At 36.4% G+C, this 16,766-nt stretch overlaps 1 protein-coding gene across 3 annotated transcripts in view; it reads right to left on the bottom strand.

The window, feature by feature from the left end:
• LOC118995337 (probable ATP-dependent RNA helicase DDX60) overlaps positions 1-16,766 on the bottom strand; it is a 97,171-nt gene continuing 80,405 nt past the window's right edge. For all 3 annotated transcript variants that reach the window (XM_037058246.1, XM_037058248.1, XM_037058247.1), the window contains 7 exons: positions 16,619-16,760; positions 14,933-15,054; positions 9,875-10,022; positions 8,437-8,579; positions 5,602-5,753; positions 4,424-4,486; positions 1-1,175 (listed from right to left, as the gene is read on the bottom strand). In XM_037058246.1, the coding sequence (XP_036914141.1) occupies positions 1,076-1,175; positions 4,424-4,486; positions 5,602-5,753; positions 8,437-8,579; positions 9,875-10,022; positions 14,933-15,054; positions 16,619-16,760 (870 nt within the window). In that variant the 3' untranslated portion in view covers positions 1-1,075. The remainder of the gene's footprint in view (positions 1,176-4,423; positions 4,487-5,601; positions 5,754-8,436; positions 8,580-9,874; positions 10,023-14,932; positions 15,055-16,618; positions 16,761-16,766) is intronic.

Here is a 16,766-nt window from a genome sequence, read left to right as displayed (position 1 = left end):
TTTTTTGATATTCTAAGCTCTATGGTTCATCTGTGAGTTTTTTTCAAATTGTCACAAGTCTCTAAAAAATTTGCAATATATTTATTGAAAAAATTCACATGTAAGTGGACCCACACAGTTCAAGCCCATGTTGTTTAAGGGTAAGATGTATGTATAAAATATTATATAAAAATCATATGTGTGTGCAAATGGATTCACGGATACACAGAGACCAATGGTAGGTAGATCACACCCACTTTATTTCTTTGTAGTTTTCAAGCCACTTTTTTACAATTAAAATCAAACCAAATCATCAGCTACATTTAACGTTAAGATATCAGAGAATTTTATAAACAAAACTCTCATTTACAATTTTAAATAAGTAGTTTAAGATCACTGGAAGATAGTATTTTAATGGCCAAATATCTAAGTTACGTAATCACATTCAGGTCAATTAGAGAGATACTATATTTTAACTTCAAGATATTGTTATCATCTATTTTAGCTTTAGTAAAATACTTTACAAACTATGACATCAAGGTGAAAAGTGTTCTAAATGTAATATTTGGTTAAATCTCACAGAGTAAAAATTGTTTTTCAGTCATATACTAAGTCCTTGTATTTTCTCAATCTGAAACTAGCTGTGACCTACGCATAATTACTCAACCATACAAAGAAATGAAAACTCAAAAACATTAAATAATTCATACAATGGCACTCATGAGAGAACACCGCAGGTTTGATTGCCACTCTGGCTCCAAAGTGCTGATTCTACTTCATCAAATATGTATTTCTTTTTTAAAATATTTTATTTATTTATTTTTAGAGAGGGGAAGGGAGGGAGAAAGAGAGAAATACCAATGTGTGGTTGCCTCTCACATGGACCCCACTGGGGACCTGACCTGCAATTCAGGCATGTGCCCTGACTGGGAATCAAACCAGTGACCCTTTGGTTTGTAGTCCATACTCAATTCACTGAGCTACACCAACCAGGGCTCATCACATATGTATTTCTGACAAAAAGTACGAGAATCATAAAATATGGCTTGAAAAATGCCCATGGAGGTACTTTAAGTAGTTTGAATAGACTTTGTTTTTAGACTTTCTTAAGTTTTCCAGAAAAGGTTTCACTCAGTTGTTCAAATGCCAGGACCACATTGTCTTCTTCATTTTCGCATAGCTCACGTAAAGAAACACTGTAAATAAAAAAAAATACATATGAAACACCTGTTTTAGAGTAGTCATCAGTATTATAAGAAGAGATTTCCCCAGGTAGGCAGAATTAAGTAAATCTCACTAGAATATGGAATATTAGAAAACATAAAGAATCATTGTTGGGAATCATCTTGCATTTGCAACATTCTTTGCTTTGTTATCTGTAAAGAGTATTCACTTAAAGCAAACCTGAGCATAATGAATGAGGACCTTCCTTGATATAATCTCCCAGAAAGCAATAAAAGCCTGTCTAGGCAAGGGTCTCACTTTGCACTCTCTCTCAGAGAGTGGCCAGGCTGTCCCTTTTCTCTACAGGACTTCTGCAGTCTGTGGGATTTTGTTCATCACATCCACAATACTGCAGGCACCACAGGCTGAAGTTCGCATCAAATAATAACAAATAATTATTTTCAAAAAGTGTGTACAAAAAACCAAAGATAACGAGACAACTCCCAGTCTATTGCTGGAGTCCATGTCCATTACTAAAAGGATGTTAGAGCCACCAAGTCCATGTAACTTGATCCCTCCTCCCTTCAATACCAGCCACCAAAATTTTCCTCCCTTTCTACCCAAATCTCCTATGAAGTCATTTTGTGGGTTTTGTCTGCTACTGTGTCCAGTATATACTGAAATCCACAGACAACTACCTCTATGAAGAGCAAAATACTCCTTTCTTTACCCAGATGTGTGAGAAAATAAAGAAAACATGGTGTGGTAAGATATGCCCAGAAATTTGGGAATATGTGAGGTTATATGGCAAAGGAGAATGAAGGTCGCTAATAATCAGCGGACCTTGACATGGGGCTATTACCCTGGATTATTTAGGTAGGTCAAAGATCCTTAAGTCTCAAAGGTCCTGACCAGTAGAAGAAGGAAGCAGGAGGAAATTATCTCAGAGTGATGCAAGGTGAGACGCCACCCACCAATGCTAACTTTGGACGTTGAAAGGGGCCATGACGGAAGTAATGCCAGCAGCCTCTAGAAGCTGAAATAAATAGTAAAAGAGATTCTCCCGAAGCCTCCAGAAGGGAAGGCAAGCCTGCCAACACCCGGAGTTTAGCTCAGTGAGGCCCATTTTGAACTTGACACTCAAACATGTACGAATACATTGGTATAGGTTTACACCACTAAGTTTGTGGTACAATACTTGGTCCCAGCAGCAATAAGAAACTAACATATAGGTGACGAGGAAGGAGAGATGAAATTCCAAAATGAATGCTGTAGCTGGGCCGATTCTCACTTCTGTCCTTTGAAAACACTATTCTCTCTGCCCCATTCTTTAAGACTTAGTCAAAAAACTGCTTTATTGGAGAATCCTTCTCTGAATTTAAGGAAAAATTGGTCACCTTTGATCCGTCATCCTAGCACTTACTACCTTTGTAATATCTGCAAGTCAGTTTCCTCTTAAAACACAAAGGTTTGTTTAAAGCAGGAATTGATTTAATAATTCTCTGTACCTCAAATGTTTAGACTATACCTCAAAACAATAATACTTCAATACTTCTATAAAAATGAATGATTAAATGATCAGCCTTTTATAGTCGTATCTACCTTAGTTCCCCTGGACTTCCAGTCTTACTCCTAGTGTCTCCACTCGCCTACTAAAACGAATGACGGAGATCTCTATTCACAACTTCGCATTTCCTCCTACTCACAGACACAGTTATGACTTTGGAACATTTTCTCCTGAATGATATCCCACAGATATTATGGCTCACCATTTGTGGTTGTCAGTCCCCAAATCTCATCGGCACACCTATGTTTTTCCTATGTATCTAAAATAGAAAGCTTGGCATCTTCACCAATGACATGAAATTTCTTGACAATTTTTTTGAATTAATTTTGATTTTTATTTAAGTTGGAGTACAATATTACATTAGTTTCAGGTGTACACTAGAGTTCGTTAACATTTACATTTCTTACAGTGTGATCACCACACCATCTAGCAATCAGCTGTCACTGGGCGGACTCACCCCCACATTCCTGACAGCCTCTGTCATCTCTGGCTTCCCCCCCACAACCCCCCCACCTTGCTCCCCACTGGCAACTGTTGGCTTGATCTCTCTTTCTATGAGCCTTTGTTTGTACATTTATTTGGGGGGGGGGGTGGTTAGATTCCACTATCTCATAAGTATGTCACTTCTTCAACATTACTTCTCTTTCCTTACCTCAGAACCTCACCCCTCCCACCTGCATGGCTGTGACAGTCTGTGCATCTCCAACAGACACATAAATCATAACACACATACTCTGTTGTGCACACACCACAGACCCACAGCGCTCTCGTTCACATGCACTGTCTGCACACCGCTGAAAATAGTGAGCTCAGACTCTGTCGTATGGCAACGACGACCCTTTCCATTCTCCATCCGAACTGCCACTGCCACTGCTTTAAGCAACTCAGCACCTCCACATCCACACACCACCCCATGTTCTACACACCAACACGCTGTGTTGGCAGCCTGTGCCCCACCCACCAGGCCCTTTCTCACTTCTGTCCTTTGAAAACACTATTCCCTCTGCCCCATTCTTTAAGACTTAGTCAAAAAACTGCTTTATTGGAGAATCCTTCTCTGAATTTAAGGAAAAATAGGTTACCTTTGATCCGTCATCCTAGCACTTACTACCTTTGTAATATCTGCAAGTCAGTTTCCTCTTAAAACACTAAGGTTTGTTTAAAGCAGGAATTGATTTAATAATTCTCTGTACCTCAAATGTTTAGACTATACCTCAAATCAATAATACTTCAATACTTCTATAAAAATGAATGATTAAGTGAGTTTCCTAAGCTCAGTTTCTGAGACAGCGCCAAAGTCTCTGAAGTTTCTTGGAATTCTCTGGAGCCTGTAACTCGGATAACTCTATACACTTAAGGAATACTCCGTCTGGAGGAGCTCCTTCTGTTCCACCATCCTAAAAGTTTCCTTCTCCATACCAAGAGCCCAAACATGTCTGACTCATCTCAGATAAAAGAAATAAAATAACCTGGTTAGCCAAAAAAAAAAAAAAAAAAGCACAAACCAAAAACCCATAATGGAGGGATTCACAGCAAATTATATGTAGGTATACATTTTTTAAAGTAAGGGACAAAAAAGGGATGTTCATAAAGTATAGAAGTGTATGTGGATCAGAGGCTCCATGGCATCTTTAAGCATGACCTTGACATTTTTTAACTGACCACTAAATACGTTGGAAAGCTCAAAGTTAGTATTTAAAATATAGAACATACCTGATAGATTTAATGGTGAGTGAAAAATCTTTCAACAACAAATAAGCTTCACTTTCATTCATCCTAAACAAAACAATATTTGTAAAATTAAGGGTGTGAAAACATTGAAGAGCTTATTTCATAATTAAAGTGCTAGATTTGTCAATAATAATAGATTCCTTTTGTCTGTAAAGATGCATCTACCAGAATTATTTAATTCTGATGATGATGACTCCCAGATGAGGATTTCATCTGTGGAAGGGATCATTGTAAATGTGAATCCCAGGTCTCACAGCCACAGACAAGCAGAGCCTGCCAGAGGCTGACCATCTCGGGAGAAAACCCGAGTAGGAAACTCAAGCTCAAGACAGTGAATGAGAGCTAGAGAATCAAAGAGAAGAGCCCAGTAAATTATTCACTAATATCACGATGTTTTATTCACAGTGATGGGTCATATTTTTTGAAAGATCGAAATTTCTCAAGTGTCAGAAATTATAAATACTTTAATTCAAGAAGGACAGTTCCGATTTTACGTAAAACGCGCACTGAATTCCCGACTGGCGTGATGGGATGCTCCTCCCCCCATCGCAGCGCTCTGTGGCCAGGCCAATAAATCCAAGAGGACTTATTCCTGCCGACTCTTTTTAAAAATGGCTTCCCAGTCAAAGGGCTAAAACAATTGTCATTTTCTCAGTCCTCAAATGTATGAACTATATTCTTTCTGTGTAGTTCTCTCAGGTAATGGAGAGCATGGCATTATTTGTTATTGTTACTCAGTTTTAAAGTGTCTAATAATGAATAAATAGGATACTTAATAAATAAAAATATATCTGTGAGTACATGAAAATACACCTTTAGAGTAAATCTTTATGTCAAGGGAGTCAGCCTAAGCCCCAAGATTTTTTCTGGTAAACCACAAGCAAAAACAACAAAGAATTCTTGTTTCCCTTGCAATTAGCCTAAAAGAATAAAAATTCCAGTGTGATTAGCATGATTAACCCACACTTGAAATTGCAGAAAGGCTTTTGCCTAAAATGTACTAGGCAAAATGAATTTTAGAGAGAAAAAGAGCTAGACATCAACATAGAGATGGAGGTGAATGTAGACATAGAAAGAGAGAGAGGAAAGACAAAGACATGGATGTGGAATTAGAGATAGTGATAAAGGGAGCATTACATATGAAGGCAAATAAAACATACCGGTTGTCCTGGACTAATCCCATCAGGGAACCATGTTTATAGAAGTCAAGTGCATAGGCATTGAGTGGCATTTTTCTTCCTTGTCTATCATACTTCTGTGGCCAAAGCAAAGGAGCCTGAGTGTGACTGATACCAATTGTGCGCAGAATGACCTGAAGAAATGAAATTTTTCTTAATTTGTGTCCTGCACAAAGAACACTTATAATTTCTTACATTGTGCTTTTCAGTGACTTCCTTTAACCAATATATTTAAAGCACACTCTTTCAGCGAGGGAAGAGAATGGCTTTCATACGCGCTGGGCAGTGCCATCCTAAACCAGCCTAGAGAATGGCGTGGCTCCACCTGAGAACATCACTGCCTCACAGTAAGCACACTGACGGCAGCTTCAACCATCCAGCCCAGAATACAGCAAGACTCTCTAGGAAGGGAAAGCTGATTTAAAATTTTCTCACTATCCTAACTGGTATAGGAAATATCTTTATAAACACAGTATCAGGGAATTAGTACTTTCTCAACAATGCTAACAATTTGTATAATCCAGTTACCAGAATAAAAAGGAAGGGGTGGAAGGAGGGAAGAAAAGAAGGAAAATAAGAAAAGAAAGAAAACCAATGAACAGTTTTTCATGTCTGCTCTTTTCTTGAAAACTCTAGTTGGCAGAGCCCAATGGAACTCTAGCACGTTGTTAGTGAGAGTATAAATTGGTGCAACTATATTCTAAGATTCCTGGTGAGTAGCTTAGAAAGCCAATATCGCTACCATTTCTTGTAGTATTTATATTCTATTATGATCTAGGAGATGATTTTGACCCTAAAATCCAGGTAATTTCTACTCAAAGGGAACTGTTGCAGACGTGTATCAGGTGTTCATAGCAGCCCCATGAATATCAAAGACCAGAAATAAACACAAACACTAACAGGAGAACAGATCAACAGGTTTTTTTCCTTTCATACTATATAATATAATAAAGTAGTAAAAATAAAACGAAATTTCACATCACAGTATGAATGAATCTTTGAGGCACAGTGTTGGGTGTCAAAAAGCAACTTCCACAAGTTGCTTTTGGAGAAAGGAGACCACAGTATTCCTTCACTTTTATAAAATTCAAAAGCAGCAAAAATAAAATGTGATTGTAGAATCCGACATTTGTAAAGGATAAATAAAATCACAAAGTTTGGGACAGTTGCTGTCATGGGGAAAAGAGGCGAGACAAGTAAATGAAATAGAGGAGGAGCACATAAGTGTTCTTATTAGTTTTATGCCTTCTAACTTATCTATATGCCATTTAAAGATAGGCACCATGGCTGGTGTGGCTCAGTGGACTGAGTGCGGGTCTGTTAACCAAAGGGTCGCTGGTTCAATTCCCAGTCAGGGCACATGGCTGCATTGTGGGCCAGGTCCCCAGTGGGGAGTACATGAGAGGCAATCACACATTGATGCTTCTCTCCCTCTCTTTCTCCCTTCCCCTCTGTCTATACATAAATAAATAAATCTTTAAAATATAAAAAGACATGTATGTATGCATATTTAATATTATACTAAAATGTAACAAACAAAGAGAAGCAAAATATGTTTTAAGGAATTATAACTTACACTAGTAAAGTAAATTTGTATACAGTGAGTTGGGTAAGGCTAGGAGCATGTTACCACAAGCAATACTCTGGGAACATGCGCGAGTCCAAGATGCTTCAAAACAGAGGAAACGGATGCACCCCCTTCTCTCTAGAACATCATCAATAACACCTACAAGTCTGAGTCTCTTCATACCCTGCACCTTAAAGGTCACTGTTAATTAGTAGTGATCGTATCGCAGTAAAACACAGACATTATATCACAGACTTAACTGCATCGGCATCTCTTCAAAAGCTGTGGAGAAACTTGTACAAGGAAAGAAAACAAAAGTGAATGGTACATAATGTCCACAATTTGAATTCATTGTATGGTAGAGAGAGGGGGAAATTATAATTAACAATTAATATCTTGTTTCAATGTAAAAGAAAAATATTCTAAATTCCCTCAAGTAAATAATTGTTTGTGGTCATTCAAATAAAATACAAAAAAGAGACCTCCATAAAATGATTGGTCTTCTAAGCTGAAGTATACCCCTTTATTGTATCTGTGCTAGAAATCCATATTCTTCAAAGGCAGCTCATTATAAATAAGATTATTGAGATGGGGTAAAGCTCCACACAGAGCTTCACACAGGACTTGCAGCAATGGTCTCCACTTTGATTTGTTTTGGTTTGGTTTTTGTTCCTTTGGCCTTGAACATCACTTCCTTTATTATTTTATTTTATTGTTCAATTACAGTTTACATTTAATATTACTATGTATATCAAATGTAGCAAAACTTATTTTCTCCCTCAAAATTTGTATGGAGATATAAATTACATTTCTGAAAGATTATTCTAATGGTCAAATGAATTACTGAGCGTATTCCGACTGTGTCAAGTTCTTCATACTCCATTTTGGACATCAGTGGTCCAGAGTCTACGAGGGAGTTACAGCATCTGTAGAGATACTGGGGAAACCTGAAGATAGTCTTGGGTATTCTTTCCACTGCAAACTGTGTCAATGTTCCCTAGAGTCTTCAAAGTGGAAGAAAAGCAGTGGTTCCTGGAAGTTTCATACAGTAGAGCAGCGTCCCTCAGGCCAATACTGAGAAACAAATCATACCAGCCCCAAGAGCACCATTTCCTGGATATTTGTGGTGATACACCTAGATTTTATTGTTCACTTTGGGAAATTTGAAGTCCTTTCTAAGCTGCCTGGAAGTGTAAATCTATTTTTTCCCCATGAAGCCCTTTTGTTTATCAACCCCATTTTCTACTTACGTGGTCTGGAGTTTCTGGTTGGAGCAAATCCCCATCCGAGTTCCCAGAGAGACAAACAAATGGAGAGATCGCTCTTCTTCCTTCCTTGCAGCTCATCAAGTGAGACACAAGTTGGGAGTCTTCGCACTCCTTACCCATGAAGTCTGGTCACGACAGGTTGGGAAAGATTCCCTTTAAAAACTAGCCAAATTATTAAGCCTGATGTACCTGCTCCCAAACCATGCAGCTTTCTGGGGCCAACAGCATGATGAAGATTGGGTAAGATATGCCACATGACGCAAATAGCATGTCTTGGCACATAATTTATTCAATAAATGTTAGCTACTAATAGTATAATCAATATCACACATTTTTGTTTTCTATTTAATTTACTTTGGTCAACCAGTAACAAAATACTAACTTTACATTATAAGCTCCTTCAACACAGAATTGTTCTTATTACCTTGGTACTTTTTTCCCCACTGAACTCAGACTTGGTCTCAGAGTCTTTCTAGACAGGGTGTTCCCAGTGGCCCCTATCACTAGGTTTGGAAATGGCATAGGAGAAGAAATATTTTTGGCATTCCTACTCTTACAAAGCACGGGATCGTGTGTTCCAAATTGGCTCCAGTGTAATGGAGGTAAGATATTCACACACTCCTAGTCTTCTCTGGGATGCTCACGGTGCTGCACTGACATTCTCTGCTTTTGTTCACGTTGCTTCCCACTTCATTCAACAGGGGCTGGGAAGCTACAAGCTCCACTTCCTGGACTTTTTTCGATTGAGGATATTAGGATATAATGCAACCCGGAAATTACTGCCCAGAGCTCAACCCTTTCCCCCTATCCCAGTAATGTGTTTCCTCTTTCCTTCCCCCTGGAAGAGTTCCACACAACAGCTTATGAAAAACAATAGCAAAGATTAATAGCGGGTGCCTATGTGCTAGGCACAGCTTTAAGATATTCACATATGTTAATTTAATGGTTTTAATGTCACTCAAACTACATAGGTATGTTATTCTCTTCTTCATGTATCTGTTGAGAAAATTGGGGCATGAATATGGAGTCATTTGTCCGAGGATTCACTGCTAATCGTTTGGAGCCAGGCACCTGCTGAGAGTGGACCTTCATGAACACTGTGCATATTCCTTGCAAGGAAAAAAGTGACAGAACAGGCCCTAGTTTCTCTTCATCTCATATATGTCCTTGCTCCATTTTCCAGGCTTGACCCCAAACCAACCTTTCATCAAGATGGTTTAGAAATGACTATTGACTTTCATTCTCCATTACCCTTTTAACTTCTAATAATCAGTTTTTTATTTGGAAAGAAAGAAGGAATCCTCTTATTTTAAGGCAGACGGATATTTTCAGGAGTCTCTTCTTCTTCTGGGACACAGTATTCTTAGGTAACATTATATATGCTTTAAAGTGTCTCATGATGAAGATAAAGTATACTTACTTATTTTTGACAATGGGAGTTGATATTCCTGTTTCATATCAGCCAATTTGGAAACAATCAGTAGAAAGGAGGCAAAGTCCTTTGTAACGGTCGTGTTATACTTATGTAAAGCAGCACTAAAATCCTCAGGGAGGTCCTCAAGGAACACCTAAATCACCAGGGAGACCGTTAGGAGTGCCAAATGGCCCAATATTCTTCAGAGACATCGTTATACTTTCCTTGAAAATTAAAATTTTGGAAGAAGGGCAAAGAATGTTGCAATAGAATTCTACATTTATTTATTTATTCAATAATGTAATCGTTCTGTTCCCTCATCCAGGAAATAAAAGTGAAATTCATTTTTGTTTCTACTTGCATTTACAAAACCATTACCTTTCCTCCTAAAAATGTGTTTTCACACTACTTAATCAAAACTAAATTTTTTTAAAGATTTTATTTATTTATCTTTAGAGAGGAAGGGAAGGAGAGAAGAAGAGAAACATCAATGTATGGTTGCCTCTCGTGAGTCCCCTGCTGGGAACTGGCCTGCAACCCAGGCATGTGCCCTGACTGGGAATTAAGCCGTGATCGTGTGGTTTGCAGGCCCGCACTCAATCCACTGAGCTACACCAGCCAGAGCAATCAAACCAAATTTTAAACAGCCACATGGCTTCAAATGACATTAGAGCTATGAATAATTTTAAAAATCTAGTCACACATTTGGAGAGCAAGCACCACTATAAAATGCATTGCATCCCAGGAATAAATCTCACTTGACTGAGAGGGTTTAGAAAACCTCCCTAGTTTCCTTTTGCTAATCTCTTGTTAATTATTCTACTACATTACTGTATTAAAACTAATAAGCAAAATTAGTAAAGTTGCAGGATACAATATCGACATTTAAAAATCAGGGGTGTTTCTAGACACTAAGTATCTGAAAAAGAAATTAAAGCAATCTCATTCACAATAGCCTAAAAAATAAAACACAAAAATAAACTTAATCAAGGAGGTGAAATATTTCTGATGAAAGAAAATATACTAGATGTGATGATGGACATGCTGTGCTCACAGATTGGAAGAACTAATACTGTTATGATGTCAAAACTTCCCAACTTGACCTTCAGATTCAGTGCAATTCTTAACAAAGTCCCAATGGTATTTTTTACAGAAGTAGAAAAAAATCCTAACATTCATTTGGAATTACAAAAGATCTTGAATAGCCAAATTTATCTTGATAAAAAAAGAACAAAACTGGAGGCAGCAAACATCCTGGCTTCAGAATACACTACAAAGCTATGTAATTAAAACTGTATGGTGCCAGCATGACTGACAAGTAGCTCAATGGAACAGAAGAGACTCCAAAAATCACCCTCCAGATATTTGGTTAGCAGATCTTTAATAAGGGTGCCAAGAGCACACAATGGGAAAAGCAGAGTCTTTACAGCAAATAGTGTTGGGAAAACTTGATATGCACATGTAAAAGAGTAAAATTGTACCCTTACCATACACTGTACATAAAAATAAACTCAAAATGAATTAAAGACTTAAATGTAAGACCTGAAACTATAAAACTCCTAGGAGAAAATATAGGGATATTGGTGTTAGTAATGATTTTTTAATATAACACCAAAAGTGTAGGCAACAAAAAATAAAAATAAACAAGTGGGATTATAGGAAACTAAAAAATTCTGCTTAGCAAAAGAAATAATCAACAAATTGAAAAGGCATTTCCAGAGTGGGAGAAAATATTTCTACACCATCAGCAGATGAATGAATAAGATTATGTGGTATATACGCACAATGGAATATTATTTAGCCTTTAATAAAAGGAAACCCTATCATTTACAACAACATGGATGAACGTAGAGCACATTATACTAAGTAAATAAGCCAATCAAAAAGGTCAAATACTGTATAAATTCTCTTATTAAAATAGCCATACATTGAAGTAGAGGATAAAATTGAGGTTGCCAGGGGCTGGGTGGAAAGGAAACATGGAATTGTTTGTCACTTGATGTGAAGTTTCTATTATGCAAGATAAATAAGTTTTAGATATCTGCTGTACAACATAGTATCTATAGTTAATAATAAATTATTGGCCCTGGCTGTTGTGGCTCAGTGGATTGAGCACTGGCCTGCGAACCAAAGGGTTGCTGGTTTGATTCCCAGTCCAGGCGCATGGTAGGGTTGCAGGCCAGGTCCCCAGTAAGAGGCAAAGAGGTAAATAAATAAATTCGCCCTCACATTTACCCTCTTTTTCTCCCTCCCTTTCCTGCTGTCTAAAAATAAATAAATTTTAAAAAAGAAAATAAATAAATAAATATTTGAATATTTTAACATACACTAAGAGGATAAATCTCATGCTATGTGTTCCTATCAAAAATAAAACCCACAAGAAAATGTTTGGAGGTGAGAGATATATTTAGTACCTAGATTATGGTGATAATATCACAAGTTTATGTATATTTCATATTTTAAAAATCATTAAGATGTAACATTAAATATGTGCAATTTTATATATCAACTATATATCAATAGTGCTAAAAAATGGACATAAATATATCTACCTGACATTATCAAATCAATCACAATATATCTACCCTGCTTTAAATTACATTTAGAACATACACTAACTATAAGTACAGATTTATGTATGAAAATAAACAAGAGTAAAAAAATTCCCTGTTTTTTCTAGGTTTCATATTTCAGTTAAAAATTCAGCTATCAATCTTATTTCTTTTTTCAAGGAAATGTCTATTTTGATTCTGGCCAATTTGTGATTTCGTCTTTGTTTTTTATTTTCATTAATTTTGGTTTAATGCTTATTCATATTTAATCTTCTTAAACTGACTACACTCTTGAAACAAGGAAGTGTCGTCTTTCATGAGCTTCAGAATATTCCCAGCTATGAGTGTTGAATACTTTTCCACCAATTTTTTTTGTCTCCTCTTCTTCTAGGTACGCCCTGTATAACATTAAACCTGTTGAGTATGATTCAGATGTATCTTACCCTATCTGCGTTTATTATCATTTTTCTCCCTGTGCTACAATTTAGATACTTTGTCAGCCCACTGATTCTGACTTCTGATATGTATATTCTGATCAGGTATTATACTTTTCGATTATGAAATGCCCATTAATTATTTGGTGAAATTATCCATCCTTTCCTCACTTTTATCTATCTCTTCCCCTATTTTTTGAACATATTAATCATACTTAGAGTCTTTTTATCTTAACTCCAGTATCGAGATCATCTGCATGTCTTCTATTGCTACCTGCTTTTCTTCTAGTTAAATTGGTCATATATTCTTGCTTACTCACTTTTTTTAGTTTCGGGGACTTTGTTTTTTCACCAGAAAGTGTTTATAAAAGGACATAAAAGTCTTTAAATGATGTTATCTTGACTTGAATGAGTTTCCCCACTTTTCTGTTTGACCAAGTGAGTGAAGATGTGATCACCTCAGTCCGAGTACAGACTGAAGTTGGTTAGTCCTATTTTCCAGTTTTAATAAGTCTCAGTCTATATTGCCTTACCCCTGTTCTTACATAGTGGCCCTCTTAAGATTTTGGTATAGAGATGGTGGGTCTCATTCTTTGGAGCCATAAAAGACTGCCCAAATCCACCTCTTTCCTTATCTACTTTTATCTTCTAGCCCTTGGTGCCCTCAAAAATGTCTCACGGGGGATACAAAGCCTGTAAATAAATTCAGATCCTTTCCTCCTCAGAAAACTCCAATGGGTTTTCATTTAATAAATGCTATAAGGTTACAAGAAATTTGGTGGAGTGCCCTAACATTTTACACAGACCTGTACTCAGTACTAATTTTCAGTGGCTAAAGCTCACTAAATCTCTCAAGTTTCTAGTCTGTCACTCAGCCCCACGTTGTCACGAATAGCTTAATCAGTTGTTTTTTGAATGCGTGTAATTTTTGTTTGTTTGTTTTTATTATCTCATAGGAGGGGCTCTCTGTATAGGCTAAGCACACGTTTGAATCCATTTCCAGAACAGATCAATTATTTGGGAGAAAAACCACAGATGGAGATTCCTATCACCCTGGGATAAGTTCTTACCATTTCACCATTCTAGCCAACCTAACCCTCATTATAGTCACAGCCCTCTGTTGCAATAGGAGAACGACCACCTATTATATCTTACCTGAACATGCACAAATTCAGAATAATCTTTAAGGGGAAAAAAAGAGAGAGAGAGACAGAAGTCCTCCACTCAAAACCTTCCTTTATTGTATTGTTTATGATGACCTTATTGGTAAGAATAGAGATACTGAATTTCCTTTTATACATTAAATATAAATTTATGTACACAAGAAATTAAATAATAGTTCAGAAATGCACATGTGAATTTAACAACGTGAAGATGGTAGAGGTCAATGCCTACAGTTGTGTTCACTGATCTGTGAGGGCTAAGATTTATAATTTGACATTGGGGGTTAGATAATACAGACGAACACTTCTTTTTGTGTTTCTTGTCACCTTTAAGTAAGGTCCTCTGGTATAACCAGCCTGTCCCACTTTCTCAAATTCTAGTGGAGTATATTAGTGATAGTATTTCATGACAGGAAATCGTGATCAAAGCAAAGTTGTAAATCTTGCTCTTAGTCTATGTAAGTCAAGAGATGATTTCTTCAATGATTATTCTATTTTTTTTTCAGTAGGGAGATTATAGCTCACAATATATACTTCCTATTGACAGCAGTATTTCAAGCTAAAAAATGCTAAGAGAACTGTAAATTCAATGATGGGAATCATTAGTTTATTTAATATAAAATTATCTACATTTTTTTCTCTAGCCGCTAAATGCTATAATTTGATACTTTCAAATAGGAAGCATGAGAAAAACTTTTTATCCTATTTTTTCTCAAGGTATTTAATCTTTTAATAGATTTACAGAGGGAAATTTATGAGTTACAGATTAATTATAACAATGAATACAGGAAGGAAAATTATTAGTATATAAAACAAGTGAATCCTACATTTAATATAATTGTATTGCTGCTGATTCATTTGTGGTGGGATTTATTCATCTTATTTATTTAGTGATACCAGAATTATAAATTGTACCTTGGATTGACAAAATTTGACATCAGCATCTTGGAACTTTGGTGGAAAATACCTTCTTCCAAACAGATTTGCCAATACTAACACAAGCTTTTCCATAACATCTTGAGAAAAATGTTTTGAGCCTACATAAAACAAAGTATTTTGTTAACAAACATATAGTATCCCACTTTTAATGTATAGTATCCCACTTTTAATCCCACTTTTAATGTTTAAATTGAATACTACTTCCCATTTCACATTCACTGACTTTTTGGCAAATACAGTAGCTAAGGAAAAACTCTATCACCCAGCAGTTTTACACCTGTGCCTTCTTTTTCATTCTTCCTATTCCCACTGTGCTGAGACCTCAGCTATTCCAAACACAAATCATCCTACCTCCTTACCTGGATTCTCTCCTCTTCAGTCTGTGATCAGTTTTACAAAGCATTTATGATCTCATCTCTCACATATACAACAATCTCCAGTTGCATCTCAATGTATCATAAACACAAACCAATCCTTACCCTAGCATTTAACTCTCCCCCAAATTCAGCCTACAAATAACCGCTCTCTACATTATCTTCCTGTCCTTCATATTAAGATCTGATCAACTTGATGTACTCTCTATCCATCACAACACCCGAGAATTATATGGTAGTGGTTTAAAAGGTGCCCCATTGAGTGACTTGGGCTCTATAGTCAGACTATTTTTATCTGCATCTTGGCTCTGACACTTGCTAAAATTTTGTGACCATGGCAATTTATTTAACTTCTTTGTGCCTCAGTTTCCTTACTCATAAAATAGTGATAGCCATATTATCTGCCTTATAAAGTTACCAAATTTTCTATCTTCGTGTTTATAACTGTATACACTGCTCTCTCCACATACGTACACAGCTTTAATACAAACTACACATCTCAACGCATGAAATCATTTCTCCTCTTGCAGAGCTTTTGGGGGGATAGAGTTTCCTGAGCATCCTTGTTTCACAAAACATCAGAGTGGCAGAGTGTTTCCATCAGTTCATGAGACGATGGAGTAATGTTGAAAAAGGCAGATTTTACCAGGCAGTGGGGACTCTAAAAAGTGTCAGTATAAGTGGGAAACATCTCTCTCAAAAACACTGTTTAAGGGGTCTATTTAATTATAAAAAATTCAAAAACTGTGTTAGATGTACTATTACACAGGCATTGCAAACAGAATTAACAAAAACTTACAAAAAGAATATCGGCAAAAACACTTAGGGAGAAAACAAGATTCTAAATTATGCAATTAATATAAAATGAGCTATTTAGATGTAGTATACAATTATATTTTAAACACTGGGAGAAAATATTCACAAAAAATAGTAAATATTATGTTTCACATAATGCTTTCTTTTCTATAGTGAGCATGTACTAAATTTAATATTTAAAGGTTTAAATTAAAATATCATATATTATTTAATGTGTTCTGACCCATGGAATCAAGGAATCACTGAAGTTAATAAGAAGTTGACATTTAAAAATAAGTATCATAAAATATAGCTGTCTCTCATATAATCTATATCAGTAGGTATATAAAAGTTTATTTTATCTAATTTACTATCTCTAAATTACCTCAATACTACCTTGTATTTTCTTCGTAGGAAAACATCCCTAAAGTACAAACTTCACTATAGCCTCTGTTGCTGATTTTAGACTATGCACAGGACACATCAAGCTTACCTTCATGGGTTGGCTGACAGAGCTTATGGAAAAGGCCACTTACAAGAAAACTGACAAAAACAAAATTAGAAGGCTCGTGGTAATGCAAATGTGATACAAGTCCAGCAAACCCTATCGCATTACCTTCTTGATTTAAATAGCCCTAAGG

Source organism: Sturnira hondurensis, unplaced genomic scaffold (assembly GCF_014824575.4).
Source record: "Sturnira hondurensis isolate 20B ecotype Veracruz unplaced genomic scaffold, ASM1482457v3 Scaffold0010128, whole genome shotgun sequence".
In the NCBI taxonomy this organism is placed as follows: Eukaryota; Metazoa; Chordata; class Mammalia; order Chiroptera; family Phyllostomidae; genus Sturnira; species Sturnira hondurensis.
The sequence above is the reverse complement of the archived record's forward strand: the minus strand, read 5'-3'. Positions and strand labels throughout refer to the sequence as shown.